The sequence below is a fragment of the Chinchilla lanigera genome, unplaced genomic scaffold (assembly GCF_000276665.1).
Source record: "Chinchilla lanigera isolate Chin_1 unplaced genomic scaffold, ChiLan1.0 scaffold00015, whole genome shotgun sequence".
NCBI classification, from domain to species: domain Eukaryota; kingdom Metazoa; phylum Chordata; class Mammalia; order Rodentia; family Chinchillidae; genus Chinchilla; species Chinchilla lanigera.
This window is the reverse complement of record NW_004955416.1, coordinates 14,242,804-14,262,606: the sequence shown is the minus strand read 5'-3', so window position 1 is coordinate 14,262,606 and position 19,803 is coordinate 14,242,804. Positions and strand designations below refer to the sequence as shown.

The 19,803-nt window shown below is 53.0% G+C and overlaps 1 protein-coding gene across 3 annotated transcripts in view; it reads left to right on the top strand.

Moving 5' to 3' along the window:
* Positions 1 to 19,803, top strand: part of Slc28a1 (solute carrier family 28 (concentrative nucleoside transporter), member 1) — a 41,552-nt gene that overhangs the window by 5,356 nt on the left and 16,393 nt on the right. For all 3 annotated transcript variants that reach the window (XM_005381488.2, XM_013512687.1, XM_013512686.1), the window contains exons 5-11: positions 401 to 584; positions 2,444 to 2,585; positions 3,483 to 3,596; positions 5,401 to 5,478; positions 15,164 to 15,244; positions 16,962 to 17,042; positions 18,660 to 18,785. In XM_005381488.2, coding sequence (XP_005381545.1) covers positions 401 to 584; positions 2,444 to 2,585; positions 3,483 to 3,596; positions 5,401 to 5,478; positions 15,164 to 15,244; positions 16,962 to 17,042; positions 18,660 to 18,785 — 806 coding nt within the window. The remainder of the gene's footprint in view (positions 1 to 400; positions 585 to 2,443; positions 2,586 to 3,482; positions 3,597 to 5,400; positions 5,479 to 15,163; positions 15,245 to 16,961; positions 17,043 to 18,659; positions 18,786 to 19,803) is intronic.

Below are 19,803 nucleotides of genomic sequence, written 5' to 3'. Positions count from 1 at the left end.
AGCCTTACCATCTCCAGTTTTGGAAGAAGAATGGGCTTCCTGCCCCTGGTTCCAGTCAAAGTCCTGGGGAGGTCTCTGATCGGCCAGTTCCAGGTCACGTGCCTGTCCTGAACCAATGGCTGTACTTGCCTGGCTCCAGCCGTAGAGCGTGCTTGTGCCTCCACTGAGGCCGGAAGTGTGCGCGTGGTGCTCCACCGGCCCCCTTTGCAGCTCCTCTGCAGTGCACCCAGGACCTAGTAAACACTTCCTACCTTTGACACAGTGTCCTGAGCATTCTCATTTCAGACAGGAGAGCCAGGCTCGGGAGGCCAAAAGGGCTTTCCTGCTCTCTGCACTCCAGATGGAGTGATGTGGAACATATTGCAGGGCCATGCCACAATGTCCTCTTCTCTGTCCCCAGCATATGCTGCCTTCCTGCTCACTGCTTGCCTTCTGGACTTCCAGAGGGCCCTGGCGCTAAGCATTGTCACCTGTGTGGTCCTAGCCTTCCTGGCCCACAGCCTGCTGAAGAAGTGTTTGGGCCCAACACTGAGGGAGTGTGTGACGCTTCAGGGCCACCCTCACCTGCGCATCTGGTTTAACCGGTGAGTGAGCGCGTGGCCTGCTGCCTGCAGGGAGGAGAGGGCTCCTGGGTCAGAGGGTTTGCACCGCACACTGCCCATCTTCTAGGACCTGGCACAGGAGCTGCTGGGTGGCTTCAAAGGCAGCACATGTTTGTGGGGTTTTGCCAGTTCTTGCAGTTGGTTCTCTGCCCCAATTACCACAGGGGACAGTGACACAGAAACAGTCTGGGAACCTGGCCCTTCCAAGCACACCAGGCCCTCCTTGGCATTTCTTGTCATACCCTACTGGGGACTGACTGCCTCAGGAGTGTGGGGAGCAGGCTAGATAAGGTGTAGGTGCCAATAGCTTTAATTAGTCCCTAGGGCCCCTGGACAAGAGTTTGGGCAGGGATCCTTTGATTGTCAAACTGGATTTCTTGGAGCTCTGGAGACCCTGGAAATGCCATAAGGTAGGAAAGAGAGAGCAGGGAAGAGAGTATCAGATCTGCCTTGTCTGTGTTCTGCTGCTGTAACTTAGTACCACAGACTTGGGTGACTATACAGAAGAGAGGTTTATGTTGGCTCATGGTTCTGGAGTTTGGGAGGCCCAAGAGCATGGCACAGCACTGCCGTCTTCACCTCGTGGCAGAAAGCAGAAGGGCAAGCGGTGTGAGAAGAGGCAAAAGAGGAGAGGCAGCCTAGGTAACAAGCCATGGTCACAGTTCTGGAGGGCAACAATGCACTGATTCCTGCTAGAATAAACCCATTTCTTTAAGAAAGGCATTAACTTCTCTCAACAGCCTGTTAAGGGCCCCACCCCACCCTTACGTCCATCTATTAAACTTCAACATGAACTGGCGGGAGCAAACCACATCAGTCCGTAGTTTTGCACCCTACCCCTCAAAACTCATGTCCTCACACACAACATCCCAGTGCTCCCCAAAGTCTTATCCTGGCCCAACATCAATTCCAAAGGCCAAAGTCTCATCTGAGACAGAAGGCAAAATCCTTCCTGCTGGGAGTCCTTCCAGCTGTGAACTAAGACAAGGTAGAGCACCTATTTTCAAAATACAGAGGTGGGACCAGAATAGGGTAAGAAACCATCCAGTAAAAAGTCATCCCGAAGGCAGAGGCAGAAAGAAAGCTAGATGAAACATAACAAAGAAGCCACAACACTTAAGTCTTCAGGCTCCAGAATAATTGTTCACATCATATGTTGCCAACGAGACACCCAGGGGTGACTGGGCCTCTAAAATCTGGGCAACCTGGTCCCTTCATGGGTGCCACCATGGGCTGGAGCGACACCCTGGAGCCTGTGGCTTTCCTGGGCTGGCACCATGTGCCACTGTGGCTCCGCTGGTCTAGGGGCCGAGGCAGTCTTGCCCTGCAGTGGGTCTGCCTGCCCTCTGCAGTGATTCACACATCCTTTGACGTCAGGTGGAGGAAACTATACTGCTACCGCCCTTGCGTCCTGCACATCTGCAGAGTTAGTGCCTCAGGGACAGGGACCATCATGGCTAAGGTGTGTCACTGTGCCCTGGAGAGCCCCAGAGAGCAGACAGCAGCCCAGAGAGGAAACTCTGAGGATCTGCAGGGTCCCTGTGAGTGTCCAGTTGAGTTGTGATTGGTGAATGTGTCTGAGGAAACTGCCCTCAGCCTAGGAAAGAAGCAAGGAGAGGAAATGGTGCCTGGCACCACAGAGGGTCAGGAAGAGTGTGTGTTCCCACAGTTGGAGTCCATCCCCCACCACCCACAGGGCCTGATGTGGAACACTGAGCAGGGTCTTAGCCTGTCCCATCTGTGGGTGCTGCTGTGTGCACACGCGTATATGTGCATGCATGTGTGTGCACATGTGTGTATGTGAGATGCAGAGATGACAGTTTCCGGCCTCTCTCCTGCAGAGCTCTCGCCCTTGCTGCGGTCCTGGCCCTGGCCTTGTGGCTGGGGCTGGACACCTCCCAGAGGCCGGAGCAGCTGGTGTCCTTCGCAGGGATCTGTGTGCTCATCTCCATTCTCTTTGCCTGCTCGAAGCACCATCGTGCTGTGAGTGCTCAGTGGCAGCCTGACCGGAACTCGGGAGCTGCCCGCTTCTTTCTCCCTGGGGCTGGGGCTGGGCTGTGGGGTCCAGATGCTCCTGTCAGGAGGCCCCTGAGGCCCAGAGCCCAGGGAAGACCACTGTCTGTGGGGATAGGCTCCCTGTGGAGCTGGTGAGGGGCATCCTGGGACATAAGACCCCATGGGTGGCCGCATCTCTTAGCAAACTCCGCAAAGTCCCCAGCAGGGCAGGGGAGCTTCCTGGAGGAATTTAGCCATGCTAAATTACCTGGTCACCAGGGGCATTTATTTTTTTGGTGATGTGACCTCTGGTCTGTCCAAGCTTGGCCCTCTCGTCTGTAGGCTCAGGAACCATCCCCAGCATGTTCCTGAGCTCCAGTGTGCAAGGAACCCGGGGTTTCCAAGAATTGTTATCTTAAAATAATGGTTCTTCAACTCTCCTTCCTGGACCAGCAACATCAGCATCAGAAAGGCTACTTCTTAGTTGGGCATAGGGGCCTGTAAAATCTAGCACTCTGGGAGGCAGAGGTAGGATGATCACCAAGTTTGAGCCCGGCTTGGGCAACTTAGCAAGACCCTGTCTCAAAATGAAAAATAAAAATGGTCTGGGGATGTAGCTCAGTGTGAAAGCCCCAAGTTCCATCCTCAATACAAGAAAGAAGGAAAGATGGAAGGAAAATGAGGTAACCCTAAGAATTCACCTGCCCAGCACGTGGCCTGTGCTGAGTTCCTGGGTGTGAGCGACAGTTGGTGGCAGGCCTGGCTCCGGCTGTCCAGCTCCCATCCCGCAGGCAAGTCACAGCTCCCTGAAGCCTCTGCCCTCATCCACCCTGTCCTGTGGGTCCCCAGGAGCTGAGCTCACCAGGACCTTTCTGTCGCTGGCAGGTGTCCTGGCGGACTGTGTCCTGGGGCCTTGGGCTGCAGTTTGTGCTTGGACTCTTCATCATCAGAACAGAGCCTGGATTTATCGCTTTCCAGTGGCTGGGAGATCAGATCCGTGTGCGTACATAGGCCTGGATGCATGCGAAGGTGGGAGGGGGAGCAAGGCCCTGGAGAAGGCTTGAGTCCAGGAGGGGCCCCTGGGCTGGCAGGGCTGATAGGAAGAGAACCCCAGACAGGGCTGTCCGTAGTGTACCTGGACACCCGTGTGTGTGGTTAGTTGCAGTCGTAGTTAAACTTGCTTCAAACAAACAAATACTCTGCATGTGTATGTATGTATGTATGTATATATCTTCAGAAATAATGTTTACTGAAGTTGCAGTTTTTTGTTTCATTTATTTATTATTATTTTTGCAGTACTGGGAATTGAACCTGGGAGTACCCTGCACTGAACTATTTCCCCATCCCTTTTTGTAATTTTTAAATTTTTTTTGTCTTTCTGAGACAGGGTCTCGATATGCAGTTCAGGCTGGCCTTGAGCTCACTTTGTAGCCCAGGCTGATTTCAAACTCACAAAGATCCTCCTGCCTTAGGCCTCCCCACTGCTGGGATTGCATGTGTGCACCACCACACCCAGCTCCTTTTTGTAAATTTTGAGACAGAATTTTGCTAAGTTGCCCAGGTTGGGGCTTGAATTTGCAATCCTCCTGCCTCAGTCTCTCTTGGTGCTGGGATTATAAGGGCACCTCACTATGCCCAGCTATTTTATTCTATTTTATTGTATTAAAATACATATAACATAAAATTTACCATTTTAATCATTTTCACTGTTACCAAGTTCATGCACATTGTTGTACAACTGTCATGACCTACCTTTTTTTGGAGATAGGGTCTTGCTATATAGTCAACACTGGTCTTGAACTCACTATGTATGTGTCCTCAAACTTAAAATCCCCCTGCCTCAGCCTCCTAAGTGCTAGGGTTACAGGCATATCCCCTCATGCTGGCTTGGCCTGCTTTTTAAACTGTGAATGTGGAAGACACAGTTGAAGGCCTGCTCACCTCCTGTCACCACCTGGCACATCTGTGGCTTTGTCCCTGCTCTGTTTCCACCTGAGGGCATCTGCCTGAGTCACATCTCCATTCTACAGTTGGGAACACTGAGGCCTGGGTAGGCAAGTGACTTGTCCCTGGGGTCTCCATGCCAGTTCAGTACCCGAAAACAGGTGCCCTGGAGAAGTGTGCCTAGCCGGGACAGCAGGGGCAGGCTGTGCTGTTAGCTGTTGGGACAGAGCAGGCCGCCTCCTCCCTGCACACGAGGTCTTGGTTTCTCCATTGTCTTTTTGCTACTTGGTTTTTTTATTTTTGTTTTTGTTTTTATAGTACTGGGGGTTGAACTCAGGGCCTTTGCATCAAACTGTACCCCCACCCCTTTAATTTTTTTTTTTTAATTTTTACATAAGACCTCATTAAGTCACTAAATTGCCCAGGTTTGGCTTGAACTCAACATCCTCCTGCCTCAGCCTCCCAGAGTGCTGGGAGTACAGGTTTACACCGTCATGCCTGGCTTTATTGTCTCTTCTTTATTGTACTTAACAACTCTAATCTCAGAGTGTATCTGTCTCTTTCTTTCTTTCTTTCTGGTACTGGAAATTGAACTCAGGACCTTGGGGTTGCCAGGCAGGCACTTGTGCCACTGAGCTGTATCCCCAGCCCCAGAGTGTTTCTTTAAAATCGACCAAAAAGGTGTCTCTTCTGCAGAATGTGCGCCAAAGGAGCAAGAGCCTGGGATCGCTATTGCTGCTTTAGTGTACACGCTTTAGTGGCAGGAGGGGCCGTGGCCACCGCATCCTTCTCTCCCACCCAGCTGGGGCTCTGCCCCTCCCCCGTCCCAGCCTCGCTCCTCCTTTTTGTCTTCCTCCAGATCTTCCTGAGCTACGCCGCAGCGGGCTCCAGCTTCGTGTTTGGGGAGGCGCTGGTCAAGGCCACCTTTGCCTTTCAGGTCAGCGTGACTTTCGGTCAGACCTCCAGCTAGCGGGAGCCCGAGGCGGTGGGGGTTGGGGTCGGTGGCAGGGGCCTTTCTGGGTACACCATGGCTCCTGGGAGCTGACTTGGAGAGGGACCCTGAAGTGTGTTCACCAGGTGTTATGTTTCTGCTGTGCTCTGTAAAATCTGGAAAAGAAAGCTCTTTTGGCATTCTTTTCCTCCAACTCGAGCCCCTGTGTGATGGAATTGCTGGGAGGCTAAGGACAAGAAGCGGGGTGGGGGTGGCCAGGACCTCCTCCCTGACACACCGCAGGACTGTGGGCCTAGAAGGGAGTTTGCAGAGGCTCAGTGGTCATCTCAGATACTGCTTCTTCCCGAGCCCTCGGCTGCCTCCAGGAAGCCTGCTCTTCCTAGTTCTGCTGTAACTCTATCTCCCTCCTCTGTCTCTCTCTCTCCCCCTCTCTTTTCTTTTGTCCAACAGAAATTTACTGTGCATCTCCTGGCATACAAGATATTACAGGGGAAATTAAGATTAAAGCCACTTCCACGCTGGGCATGGTGGTGTACACCTGTGATCCCAGCACTCTGGCAGCTGAGGCAGGAGCGTCGGAGATTGAGCCCAGCTTGGGCAAATTAGCAATTTAGCAAGAACTTGTCTCAAAAAATAAAAGGCTGGGAATGTACTCATTGTGAAGGCCCTGGGTTCAAGCCCCAGGAAGTATCCTCCCCCAATAAAAGACCCTCTTCAGTTGGTTTTGAAGATCAAATTGTCTGATGGGGAGCTGCTCAGGTGGAGGTTGTGGTTCTAGTTCTTCGTTCCAGTTTCCTGTTTGCCTTGTGAGGACGTTAGAGCAGGCCTGCTCTCCCTGCCTTGCGCGAGGGTTTTGAGGAGACCCTGGTCACTCCTGCTTAAACTGCACTTCCAAATGCCAGGCAGAGAGACAGGGAGCCCTAGACCCTACACCTGGCCCTAGTTTTCTGCCATGGATGTCATGGTCCCTTGCAGGGGAAATTGCTACTGCTCATCTGTTATGTCCTGCGCCACTGTTCCCATAGAGGAGCTATGTAGGGCCCATGTGTAGAGTTCTGCTTGTCTTTTTTTGTAGTACTTCACATGAAGCTACACCCCCAGCCCTTTTCTATTTTTTATTTTGAGACAAGTTCATGCTAAACTGCTGAGTTGCCAAGCTGGGCTTGGATTTGTGATCCTCCTGCCTCAGCCTCCCAGAGTGCTAGGATTCCAGCCATGTGCTATCACATCTGGCTTAGAGGTTTTTGCTTTTGATCATTACTGTGGTCACTGTGCTCTGAGCTTCCCCACTCTCCTAGGGGACTGGGCCTAGGAGGCTTCCTGCCTGAACCATGGGCTTGGCCATGGAACTCTTGGCTGAGCTGGGCCAGATGAAGTCCAGACCCTTCTGCCTGGCCCAACCTGACCTTTGGGGCTCTCCTTGGAGCCTTGGTGTCATTGTGCCATCAGACTCTCTGAGGACTGTCTGGCCTGTCATAGGGGTCCTAATCATGCCAGCTCCTGGGTCAAAGGAGAGAGACAGCTCCTGCCTGCTTGCCTAAATAGATTAGCCCATCAAGTTTTCTCAGGCCAGGTCTGTAGAAGGAAGGTATTAGGACAGGCAGCCTCTGACAACCCCCTGAGGTCCCCTAACACTGTCCCCTTGGGGCTGTAGGAGGCTGCTCCCTCCTGTCTGGGTAACCAGGGCTCCAGGGAAGAGCAGTAGAGATCCAATTCGTGCAGGGAAGCTCCAGCAGCCTTTCAGGTTTGGAAAACAAACACTCCTCTTCAGTCCACCTCCCAGGGTGCTGGGCTCCAGGGCAGTGAGGGGCACAGAGGCAAGTGCCTGGGGATCCCCAGGGTTGGGGGGAAGGATTGTTTATAACTAGGACAGTGAAGATTCCCCGAGGACGTCTCAGAGCATCAGGATGTGAAGGACTGGGATACGGAGCTAGGAAATGGAGCCAGAGAAAACGGCCTGGGAGAAAGCATGGGGGTGACAATGTGCTGGCGTGGCCAGGGAGCCGGGCCACATCCGGCTTGACAGCCTGAGAGCTGTTTGGGGCCTCTGGGCTCTGTCCCCAGCACACGAGGAGCCGCCTAGGGTTGGGATAGGGAAGGATTTCACTGGTGCCCTGGATGGCTGACAGGTCAGTAGTGGGTGGGAAGGTTGATGGCCAGGATGCTGGCAGGGAGCAGCAGGAAGCAGCTTCATAATCCAGGAAAAAAGTCACCTAGAGATCACAGGACAAAGGCAAGACAGAGGTGTGGCTCACGTGGAGCTCAACACCTAGTGCCATGTGTCATGTGGTTGCATTTAGCCGTCTGAGGACAAGGCATTGGTACTGGTCATCTCTGTGTCCCCTGTCAGCCCTGAGCCCCAAAAGCCCTGTCCAGGGACTTTGCTCTTTGCTGAACGAAGGAATGAATGAAGCAAATAAGGAGTGGCCCTTGTGTGCCCCCCGGGAAGCCCTCCTTGCCTACTGGGAATGCCCTGCTCCATGAGCTCCCCTGCTGCTGGCTGACCCACCATTTCCCTGTGGCCAGTAATGGGGCTGAGCAGCCCTTTCTTCAGCCTTCCCAGCCCTCTAGGATCAGGAGATCCACACGGGTTTGGGAGCAGAGCTCAGGGCCCCTATGAAACTTTTTGTCCCTTCTATTCCTGGCATCTAAGTGCAGCAGAGAAGAAGAGCTTAGGAGAGAAGGGGAAGGTCCCCCCGAGGGCGAGATAGGGTTCTCAGCCCACAAGCACCCTGCAGGGAAATGCTTCACCCCTGTTCACAGCCAAGGGTCTGGAGGCTCTGAGTGGCACAAGGTGACCCAGCTGGTGAGGACTGGGGTCAAGATCCGAGCCCCAGGTCAGGTCCTCTTGTGCTTTAGCTTCTGGGCCAATTCCTGAGTCCTCTCCTTAGGCATGGTGACCAGAGGTCCTAGACCTTAGGTGGTCGTTTTTTTCTCCTGGTTTATAAGAAAACAGTATCTCTAGGACTATTTGGTCCCCAGTGATGGAAACTTGTAACTCGATTTAAAGAGTAGAAAAGCCACTTCTTGGCTTCCAGTCTGGGCAAGGTAGAACTGGTGATGCTGCTCCAGGCCTCACGCTGACCGGGGGACACACGGCGTCCATCCTCACGATGCGTGACCCGACTCTGGGGCAACTCTTCTGTGCCACCCCGGTTACACAAGTCCCAGGGCAGGATTCTGATGGACCCATTTGGACCCCTCCAGAGGGCCCACCCTCAGCTTCTGCTGTGGGAATCAGGGAAGGGCACACATACCTGACTTTGGGAGGGAGAGACACTGACCGCTAGAAGCAGCCCGTAGAAATGCATGACCTGGAGTATTTCCCAGGATGAGCTTTTCACTCCCACTGTGAATTCTTGTTTTTAGGGTCCTCTGCGCTACAAGTGGGTGTTTGGGTCTAGTACAGTATCAAAAACCGGGCTAAATAACCTTAAGTTATTGCAGGCTGATCAGGCCCGCAATCTCCCAAGCGAGTGGACGGTGAAGGCTCAAATAAATGAGACAGTGGCAATGATTTTAGGGCACCAGGAGGGACTAACTCTTACAGCTTCAGTATTCTCTGAGTTAGCCAAAGAGTGCTCTGGATGGCCCATATTTATTTGGTTTACAAACAAAGGAGGAGGATACTCAAGCAAAGGTGGGAATCTGGGCAGGACTTTTTCAAGTAATACATTATATTAATTTAGGAGAACTATGTTATATGCAGGAAGGCCTTCACAGCAGGAGTGAGATGCCTGCAGCTGCAGTCTCCTTGTAGTTAATTAGGGTTGGAGCCAGACATCCTAAGCTGTGGCCTTCAGACAACTCACAAGTAAACACAGAAAGCCAATTGGTTAATATTAAATCCTGCTCAGAGCCACTTTGTAGTGGTCCCCAACAGTATAGGATAAAGCCTGGATGTGGCATCCAGCCTGGGAGAAGTAGCACTGGTATGGAACCTTGGATCTTTTCTCCTATGGCTCAGCAATTTGAGTCACAGCTGGGAGACCAGGCTACACTTCCTGGCTGGGTGCTTAGCCCCTGAGTTAGTTATAAATGACAGAAACACAATGCAGACTGACTTGGCGGGGGGGTTCATTCCTATAACCAGGAAACTCAGGAGCTTCAGGTTCTGTTGGATCCAGGTGCTCAACATGAACTGGGACCTGCCCTACTTACATCCTGGTTCTCTTCTCTCAGTACTGGCTTTAGTCTTGGGCAGGCTGCCTTGTGGAGATGGCAGAAATGTACCAGGCTCACATTCAGCCACACTGGAGATCTAGAGAGAGAGATAGGCAAGGAAGGAAAGACAGACAGACAGGCAGTTTCCTACCAGCTCCAGCAGGAAGCCCTGGGTGGGCTTGTCTCGGCCTTGGGTGGGTGTGTGATAAACTGTAGTCGGGCTTTGGTCACCCCAGCAGCCCAGAGGCAGAGAAGCAGGGAAAGGGTGCTGGGCAAGCAGTGCAGCAGCTGCCTCCCGGAGCCCAGCCTCCTCTGTCCACCCCAGCCCTGGGAGTGTCCTCTCCACCCCAGCCCTGGCTGTCTGTGTCCTCCTATCCTGGAGAATACAAACACCTGGTACCCACCTCACTTCCTACTCACCGCAGAGCCATCTGTTTCTGGGCCCTGAGTTCTAGGAGAGAGCTCTGTGGCTGTGGGGCTTCCCTTTGTGTTACAGAGGGTCCCACCACACCCCAGGGGGGAGCAGGGAGCTCCTGGCCACCTCTAATCACAACAGTGCCCACTGGGAACTGTAGCCATGGCAGCAAAGGGCTCTGAGATTCCATGTTCAGCGAAGAGGGAAGTAACCAGTGAGGGGGGTTTATCATTAGCCAACCTCTGCATTTCATAGTCAGACAACCACTAACAATTTCCTGGCCCTGGGAGGTCACGTCCTCTGGACGAGCTCTGGTTCAGTGTAGTGGCCAGTGTATCCTTAGCAGAGCCAGGCCGCGTGGGGGAGGACTTGAGATACATGCTCTCTGGCCGCAGAATTCCTTTTCCCAAGAGTCACTAATCACAAGATTTCATGCCACACACTGTTTTCTCCCTGTCCCTCTGTCTCTGTCTCTGTCTCTGGGGCTCGCCCACCAAGGGGCAGGGGTGGCCCTGGAGTTTTCCTTGTTTCTTCTGTGAATCATGTGCCTCTGGTCCTCGGCTTCTGGCCAGTTCTGCCTGGAGTGTCTCCCCAAGCTCACTCAGACTTCCAAAATCCGAGCTGCTGAGCTGCTTCCCGCTGGGCGAGGTCCAGCGCTTTCTTCAGGAAGTTCACTCCTTCTCTGGGACTTCTTCAGCCCTCGACCTACCCTGGGCCTGGAGCCCAGCCCAGCCAACGCGGCAGCCACCTCCTGGCTGGCTCAACGCGATTCGTCATTCCACCTTGGCTCTCTGTCCCTCCAGTAACTTTCCACCCACGCAAGCACCCCCAGCTTCCGTGTCCTTGGGCCAGTTGAACTGGGGTCATGGGCTCGTTCTCTCCTGGGGCTCCAGCCTCCGGCACATGCCCCCACTTCCTCAGCCTAGAACAGCTGCTTGGATTTCCCCCAGGAACCCCTGGTTCTCATCTCTCCAGAGATGCTGGGTATCTGGCTGAGGCTGATTGTAGTCCCTAGTTGTCAGCAGTGCCAGATTTTACACACACACACCATGGATCAAATGAGATAAGGCCTGGAAGGCTCTGTAGGACTTGGTAAGAGGGTGGGGCACCCTCAGCAAGCCCCATCTTCAGGGAGGGTGTGGGAAGCCATGGAGACTGGGGTGGAATGGCTGAAAGGGACATGGGACAGTTGAGGCAAGAGAGTTGTGTTGTGAATGAGGTCTCCAGGCAGGGATGGGCATGAGGGGGCAGACTGGTGAGGTCATCCTGGGCGAAGGGGTGGCACACATGGGAAATCAGGCACACGAGCAGAGACAACAGGAGCCCAGTGTGGTGGACCTGAGCTGCCCTGCTTTGGTGATGCTGGGGCTGCGATCCTGGCCGCAGTCGCCCCTGAGGGATCCTCAGCTTTATGACTCACTGCGGCCTGTAGCTGTTGACAGAGCACTGTCTACAGTGCTTGGATCTTGGGCCTGGGGACATGGGGTCTGCTCACACAACCTTAGGAAGTCATCATGAGCGGAGGATTCTACTTGCTCTGGGGGCGGGAAGGACAGGGCAGTCCTCGGTGGGCATGGTCCTGCCTTTGGAGCCTGATTACAGGCAGAGTGAGCATGTCTGCCCCAAGAAGTAGTCTGGACTCCAGGGCAGTGGTCTCAAAGGTGCCTTGTGGTGCAGATTGGGAAAGGCTGGATCTGAAACCCTAGGATGGGGGCTCACTGCTCACTTTCCTCACGAATCCCTCAGATGGGCACACTGTGCACCCCACTGGCCCAGGAGAGCCGGGAGCTCCTCCTTCTGGGGTAGACCAGTTGGCAAAGCCGGGGTCAGCACCCACCTGGCTCTTCCTGGAGGAAGAGGACCAACTGTCTTGGTCCATCTGGCTGCTGTAATACAACCATGGACCAGGTGGTATGCAAACACTATTGCTCACCATTCTGTGCTGTTAGGCTGCCACAGGGTCAGGCTCTGATGGAGGCCGGAGGGTGCTGCTGTTTTTCTCCCCCCACCTCCCATGGTACTAGGGATGGAACCCAGGGCCTTGTGCATGCCAGGCAAATACTCTACCACTGAGGTCCATCCCTAGCTCTTTTTAACATTCTTTATTTGTAATTAATCAATCCCACTTGTGGTTCAGGATCTTGTGCATGTTAGGCAAGTACTCTACTGACAGGGTCTTATGCAAAGTTGAGTAGGCTGGCCTCAAACTTTTGATCCTCTTGCCTCAGCCTTCTGAATAGCCAGAATTACAGGGATGTGCAACCATATCTAGTTCTGGGACATGTTTTATAAGAGCACTTCATCGTTTTTTTTTTTTTTTTGGTCTTTTTGATATAGGTTTTACTATGCAGTATGGACTGGACTTGAGCTCACTTTGTAACCAACACTGGCCTTGAACTCATAGCAATCCTGCCTCAGCCTCCCAAGTGCTGAGATTACAGGCGTGCACTACCATGCCTCTTCCTAATACCATCATTTTTAAGCTTAGGTTTCAACATATGACTTGGGGTACGGGGCATAGACATTCAGTCTATAGCAGAGATACACAATGCTCCTGAAGCCAGAGATGCAAGTTCTGCCCAGGGCAAGTCTGCTGGGTCCGCAGGACCTTGGTGATATGCCTGTTGACCAGCGGTCTGTTCCTTTTGAGGTGTGTGGCCTCAGGTAGGTAATAGTCCTCCCAGAGTTGCAGCGTGGAGACAGTTAATATCTACCTCAATCGCTTTAAGGCTCAGTGAGCCACTGTACTTTGGGTGCTTGGCACACAGTAGGACTTCATGGTAGGCACATAGTATAACTTACTAGTGCTTCCCCTGTCTTCCCATGGCAGCACTGCTCTGAGCTGGCTGTTCTGTTCTTCTGCCATCCCAAGCACTGCAGGCCCCAGAGGTGTACCCTGGGCTATGAGGTCACATGACCACAGCAAACATATTTAGGATCAAATGTTCCACCTTAGGAAGTCAGAGGTCACCTCTGTTCTCTTTTGCTTCCCTTACTAGACAGTCATCACTTAATTCAAGATGCAGCTTCCTTCCTCCTTCCCAGATCCCCATCTTGCAGATAGATAATTCTCTTGGTGCCAATTCTGCAGTCCGGCCACCTGCCCGGGCACCTCCTTCCTGGCTCAGTCTGGCTGTGCAGCCCTGCCAGCTGCCAGCAGCCCCTCGCATGACCAGCCGCACAGGCCGTCTAGACAGTACGTGATCATCAGCCAGTGTCGCCACCCCAGGCAGCAAGGAGGAGTCACCGGCAAGAGAGGGTTCTGGGAGCCAGCACTGTTCCCTGTCAGATGACATCCCCAGCTGCAGTGACGGTGACAGATGTGGCGGGGAGTGTGTGGGAGGGACGGCCCCAGCAGGGCTGTTTCTCCTCTTGGCTGGAGCCACCTGAGGCTGTGATCCGCATGTGGAAGGAGAGCTAAATCTGCTGCTCAAGACTCTCCCTTCAAAGACAAGCACAAGCCCTGCTGGACCCTTAGCCCTGCCAGCTGTGCCTCTTGTCACTTCCCCTCTTTGGTCAGCTGACATCCAGCCTCTGTCCCCACCCCCACTCTCACACTGCTCTCACTCAGGTTACCAGGGCCCCCCAAATTGCGAAGTGCCAAGGGTCCCACTCAGGCCTCCCAGAGCCAGAGCTGTGGCCACCCCACATCCGGCTGGATGCACGCTTCAGCGGCTGGCACGGCCTCCCTGGACGTCCTCCGGCCTCCGGGTCCTCCCGACCCCTCGGTGGTGCTGACCCTGGGCCCTGTCCTCAGCCCTGCTCTGCTCTCTGAGGCAGGTTTCTCAGGGAATCATGTCTGCCCCCCTCCAACACATTTCCAGCTGACCTGGATCTCAGCTCCTGACCTTTCCCCAGCAGTCCATGTAACATGCGCCATCTGGGTGCCTGGGCATCTCACACCTACCTGTGGGTCGCCCCAGACCTCTCCTCTGCCTTTCCCCCTTCACTTCACTGCCCACCTGTTCTAGAAAATTAGAGGAACAGATGGGAAACTCAGAAATAGACAAAAAAAAAATCCTCATAGCCCCAGCACATAGAAGCAAGTCCTAGGAGTGCTGCCTTCCAAGCTCCTTATGTTTGTTTTTTTTTCAATATTCCAATTTTCCCACTGACATTTTAGCATCAGAACATTGCACTGTCACTGTCAATTCTGCATGACTTTAATAGGGATTAAGTGTTTGAAAGATGAGTAGAACAAACACTCTTAACAGTACAAAAGGCTACCAAGTGAAAAGCAAACCTTCCTCCCAGCCTGACCCCCAGCGCCCCTCCTCCCCGCCCTGGGGCACCGGTGCCACCCTGGCCTCACACAAGATCACACAGTTCTGTCCCTTGCAGTGAACCTTCCTTTCCTTGTTTCACAGCCTGTCTTAGAAATCATCCCCCTGGTTCCCCAGAGAACTTTCTCATTCTTTTTTCTGGACTTTTGGGGCACTGTGCTGTGGCCGCACCACCGCTTATTAAATCAGTCCTCCCTCAGCTGAAGTCTGGGCATCACGTGCGAAAGCCCTGGCTGGGCTGTGGGCCTGGAAGGGAAGGGATGAATGGGAGGGGGGAGGGACTGCTGAGCGTGGAGTGAATGTGGAGGGGGGTCAAAGCCGGAGAGGGAAAGGGGTGACAGGATGAGGTGCTGGTCGCAGGTGCGGGGTGAGTCTGCTCTGAGCTGGCTGACACAGAGCGAGAGTGGGAAGCCAGTGACAAGGCACTTTCCTTCAGCCCCGGGCCAGGGACTGAGCCCTGGGGGCAGGGACACCATGCAAGCTACCAGGCTGGAGCTGGCTCCTTTCACTCACAGCAGCCCTGGAGGGAGCCTTTTGCCCCAACCCTGAGACAGAGAAGCTGGTGCTAAAGGGCGCGCACTGACCCTGTCTGTGGTGGAGCGGCAGCCCATGGACTGTCGCTACAGGGGGAGCACAGGACAGCAGTGCTTCCAAGAGGCCCCTCATGCCAACACTGGCATTCCCTGCTCTGGTCACAGCTTCTCTCCAAGCCTATCAGCCCAAGTGGCCAGGTCTCAGATGAGAGGGGCTGCCTGGCCCCTGCCGCTGCCTGCCTCTAACCTGGCCCCTGTGCTCCCTTTGCTGCCAGGTTCTGCCCATCATTGTTTTCTTCAGCTGCGTCATGTCAGTGCTCTACTACTTGGGCCTGATGCAATGGGTGATCCTGAAGGTGAGTTCCCATCCCCACAGCAGGGTTGTCCCACCATCCCAGCTCCCAGGAACCACATCCTCCCAGAATCCCTTGCTTCTGAGGGTCACATCCTCCCCCAAATTCCCTACTCTCAGGGTCTATCCCTTCCTCGAATCCCTTGCCCTCAGGGTCCATACCTTCCCAGAAGCCCTTGCTCTTGAGGTCCACACTTTCCCAGAATCCTCTCCTCCCATTTTCACATTCTCCCAGACTCTACTGCAAATCAAACATTCATTCACAGGTATTTTGTTGTGATATTAAAAAGAAATGGCACCAATATCCATGGTGGTCCCTGTGGGTGGGAAGATTCTAGTCTTGAGGCTACACTGAGTTATTAGGGAAAATATAATTTATACCCAAAAGATCATGAGAGACTGTAACAGTGGGTTACACTGTAACAGTGGGTTAGCTGGTATAGAAGTCAAATCCTGTGCTTATGTTCCTAAAATCTGCTGCATAAAACCAGGACATAAGAGACAGCATTTGCTAGTGCTGGACCTGGCAAGAGACTTAAGTCTAAGCTGATGGAGCTCAGAGTAAGTCAGCACCGTGGGTGGCTGCCAGCAATGCAGAAACAACCTGTGGTGATGTTAAGAGCACACCCTGCAGTATGAGGCAGGTGAATGTCCCTGGGCCTGGAGAGTGTGTTCCATCACAGGGCTAGGACAAATGGAACTGTAAGCCGGGCTTGAAACTACACCCTCCATGGAACAGTGGAAGAAATAAGGACCAATGGGCCAGGACGCAAAAAGGGCAGCCAGGGAGGCAGCGGAGAAAGTCTCAGAGTCAGGGTTCATCTGGACTGAGGAAGAGCTGCTCACAGTATCTTCCAAATGCTCTTCTGTGAAACCCTGGCTCCTCAGCAAGTTAGTAGATGTTATTAAGTAGAGGGATCCCTGATGAAATAATTTGGAGAAACCAGATTAGACACAATGCTAAACAAATTTAAACAAGCGGGACCTTTTAGAGCCTTTACTAAATTAATATGTATCAGTAATCTCCAAGGGCAGGTGTGTATGTGTGTGTATGTGTGTGTGTGTGTGTGTGTGTGTACCAATTATCAAATATATTTAGCTAAGCAGATGGAGAACACACATTTTAGAGGCCTGATATGGTGCCTGGCACTCTCGTAATTAAGATGCATACCCTGAAGGTGGGCTAGAGTAGTGGTTAGCCTCCATGGCTGGAAGAAGATAAACGTACCCTTTGGGGGATGCGGATGAGATCTGCCTCAGTGTACTTCCTGTTGATCTACCAGAACACCACAGCTGGGTAATTTGTAAACACTAGGGGATTGTTTGGCTCAGGCTCCAGAGATTGGGCAGTCCATGAACATGGCACTTGGATGGAGTGAGGGCCTCCACACTGCCCGCTCCATGGCAGAGGGACGAGCAAGCCTGTGAGATGTAGAGAGGAAGGGTGGGCATCACACCTGGCCTTGTACTGGGAGTCTACGCCCAGTACTGTAAGAGCAGAGCCTTTGTGACCTGATGGCCCTGAGAGCTCCCACCTCTCGCTACTGGCACAGCGGCAGTTAAGGCTCAGCCTGAGTGCTGGCGAGGACATTCAGTGAAGCAGGGTGCTGTGCTGGGTGGGGAGCTGGAGGGAGATGTGGATGCTGCTCCCACCCCGGACTCGGGCGCTCACTCTGCAGCCCGCTGTGTCGGCTCACCAGCAGCATGTGCTCCCTCCCCAGATTGCCTGGCTGATGCAGATCACCATGGGCACCTCAGCCACCGAGACCCTGAGTGTGGCAGGAAACATCTTCGTGAGCCAGGTGGGTGCTGCTGCCATCCCCCAAAGAGGGCAGGGTGGGGCCCCAGCTCTCATTCAGTCAGGGAATGGCTGTGGCAACCTTCTCCTGGGGTCACCAGAGGCTGCTGCCCGGGGTGTCTGAGGTCCTCCATGGGGCGGCTACACTCTCCTGGGCTGGGACCTTCACAAGTCTTACATGAGGAAACTGAGGCTGGGCATGGGGTGACGTGACTGAGGTCCCACATGGATAAGCCAGGATTGGAATTGGGTTTTCTCCTTCCTGGCCAGGGTTTTTCCCTCTGTATCATTTTGCCTTCCTTTCCTCTCCATCTTTCTGAGATGTGTTTTCCAAACTACACGTGACTGAATCGTTCAGGCCCGATTCCCTGAGGGGGGACTCTGGAGGCCATTCCAGAGTCTCTCCTGGCTGGTCTGCCTCACTCCTAAATTCCCAAGAGACACGCTTGCCAAAAGATGTTGTATTTCATCCAATTGTTTAGAAAGCTTTGGAGAATTTTTGTCTTTTTTTTTTTTTTTTTGCTATAGTGCAAATGAGTTGATCTCAAAGGTTTGGTTTGTTATTCACCAATTAAGACAGATGTCCTCTGAGATAAATTGTCCCCCAAACCCCTTGAGGTGTCCAAAATGAGGCAAAAGAGGAAGACAACTGTGAGACACAAAAGCTCTTATTTCATGTGAGAGCCTGTAAACACAATCCATTTCTGCGGAGAAATATAAATTGTGGTGCGTGTGACATCAGGTGACACAAAGGGCTACCAAGGTAAATTGGCTTTGGACAAGTTGTTGCCGAGGTGACCAGACTTCCAGGTCTTTGCCTCATTTCCCTCAAGGGGAGAGGATGGGAGCCTTCACAGAACGGCAGCACTGTTGCCAGAGAGTCCACATGCCCTCCTGGGGAACCACAGCAGCCCATGGCCCCTGATGCCCCATCCCTCTCTGGAACCTGAACCTGAACCCGTCCCCTAGACTCCAGACCAGCATGCCCATCCGGCTCCTTGGATTTCCAACTGAATATGAGTCCTAACCAACAGGACCCCGTGCCCGCTCTCTCTTCACAGCTGCACCTCTCCAGGAATGTCCCTTCCCTCTGCTTCCACCCCGCCTGTCACCACTTGTCATCCTCCACTCATCCTGAGGGCCCCGTCAAGACCACACATGTGCGGCCACAGTGTCGCCCAATTGCCTAGTGTGCTTAAGCCCTGGGTTCCATCCCCAGTGCCCCCAAAACAGAACAGAACTGGGTGAGCAGTTCTGAAGTGAAGTGAGCTCACACTCTGAGGCCCCCGCTCTTCGCTGTGGCCTCCCCATGGCCCTTCCGGAAGCACAGGCCTGGAGTGGACGTGGCAGCCCCAGCGGGTGCTGCGTGCTGGGGCTCTCTTCTTGTTCCTGGGTAGAGGGCGGCTGGATCTGAGCAGAGGTCGGGAGGGAGGCAGTGAGTGCGTCGTGGGTGCCGGGCCTGTGGTGGGCTGTCCACATGGGAGCTTGGGGTCCTGCGTGGAGAGGACCGGTGCTGAAGGTCACAGAGGCTCAGCCCACCCTGCCCTCTCCCCTGGGGACCCAGGACTCACTGTGATCTGCTGGCTCCCAGCCTTCCATCTGATGCCTGTCCTGTCTGTAGACCGAGGCTCCCCTGCTGATCCAGCCCTACCTGGCAGACATGACACTCTCCGAGATCCATGTGGTCATGACTGGGGGTTACGCCACCATCGCCGGCAGCCTGCTGGGTGCCTACATCTCTTTCGGGGTAGGTACAGCCTTCCTTCTGCGGGGGGCCTGAAGCCATCTTCCTGGGAGCTACATGCTATGATGGGCCAGAGCAGCCCTGGAATGTTCTCTCTGGGGCCTGACATCTCAGCTGGGTCAGGAGGGAGACTGCTCCACTGAGCAAGATTCCCAGGGCTCCATTACTGAGCACCTGCTGTGTACCAGGCAATGCCCTGCATGTTTCAATTTCCCCATTTTATAGATCAGACCATCGAGGTGCAAAGAGTAGTGCTCAAAACCAGCATCTGAGCCCAGGTCTGTCCGACTTCAAATCTCATGTTTATTTCTGCGCAGTCCCATACCTGGGACCTTCCCTAACCACCAACTCAAGCCTTTCCTTTGCTCCTAAATTCTTTTTAAAAAAAATTAAAAAGTTTTACAAGCATTATGTAGTACATAAGGATTACATTCATCGTGGGGAGTTGTTACATGCATCTAACACATCTTAGTTCTTTTTACTTCCCCTTCATCTCTTTCTGCTCTTTCCATTTGCAAAGTTCTATCTTCCTGTTTTTTATTAGCTTTTATTTTGCCTTTTGTGTTGTTTATACTTTGGGTTTCTCATATAAGAGAAATCATGCAGTAAGTATTTAAGCTTGTGTGTCTGATTTATTTCACTTAACATTATGGCTCAAAGCACATCCATTTTTCTACAAATGACTCAAATTTGTCCTTTATGGCAGAGTAGTGCTCCATTGTGTGTAAATGCCACATTTTATTTATCCACCCGTCTGTGGACATACAGGCTGCTTCCAAGATTTAGCTATCATGAGCTGTGCGGCTAGAAACACAGCTGCACATGTATCACTATAATATGATGCCTTTCACTCTTTTAGGAAGATACCTAGAAACGGAATAGCTGGGTCAAATGGAATTACTTGTTTCAGTTTTTTGAGGAAGCCCCATACAGATTTCCATAGTGGTTGTATTCCCACCAGCGATATAAGGTTTCTTTTTCCCCTGCAGTTTAGACAGCATTTGTTATTATTTGATTTCTT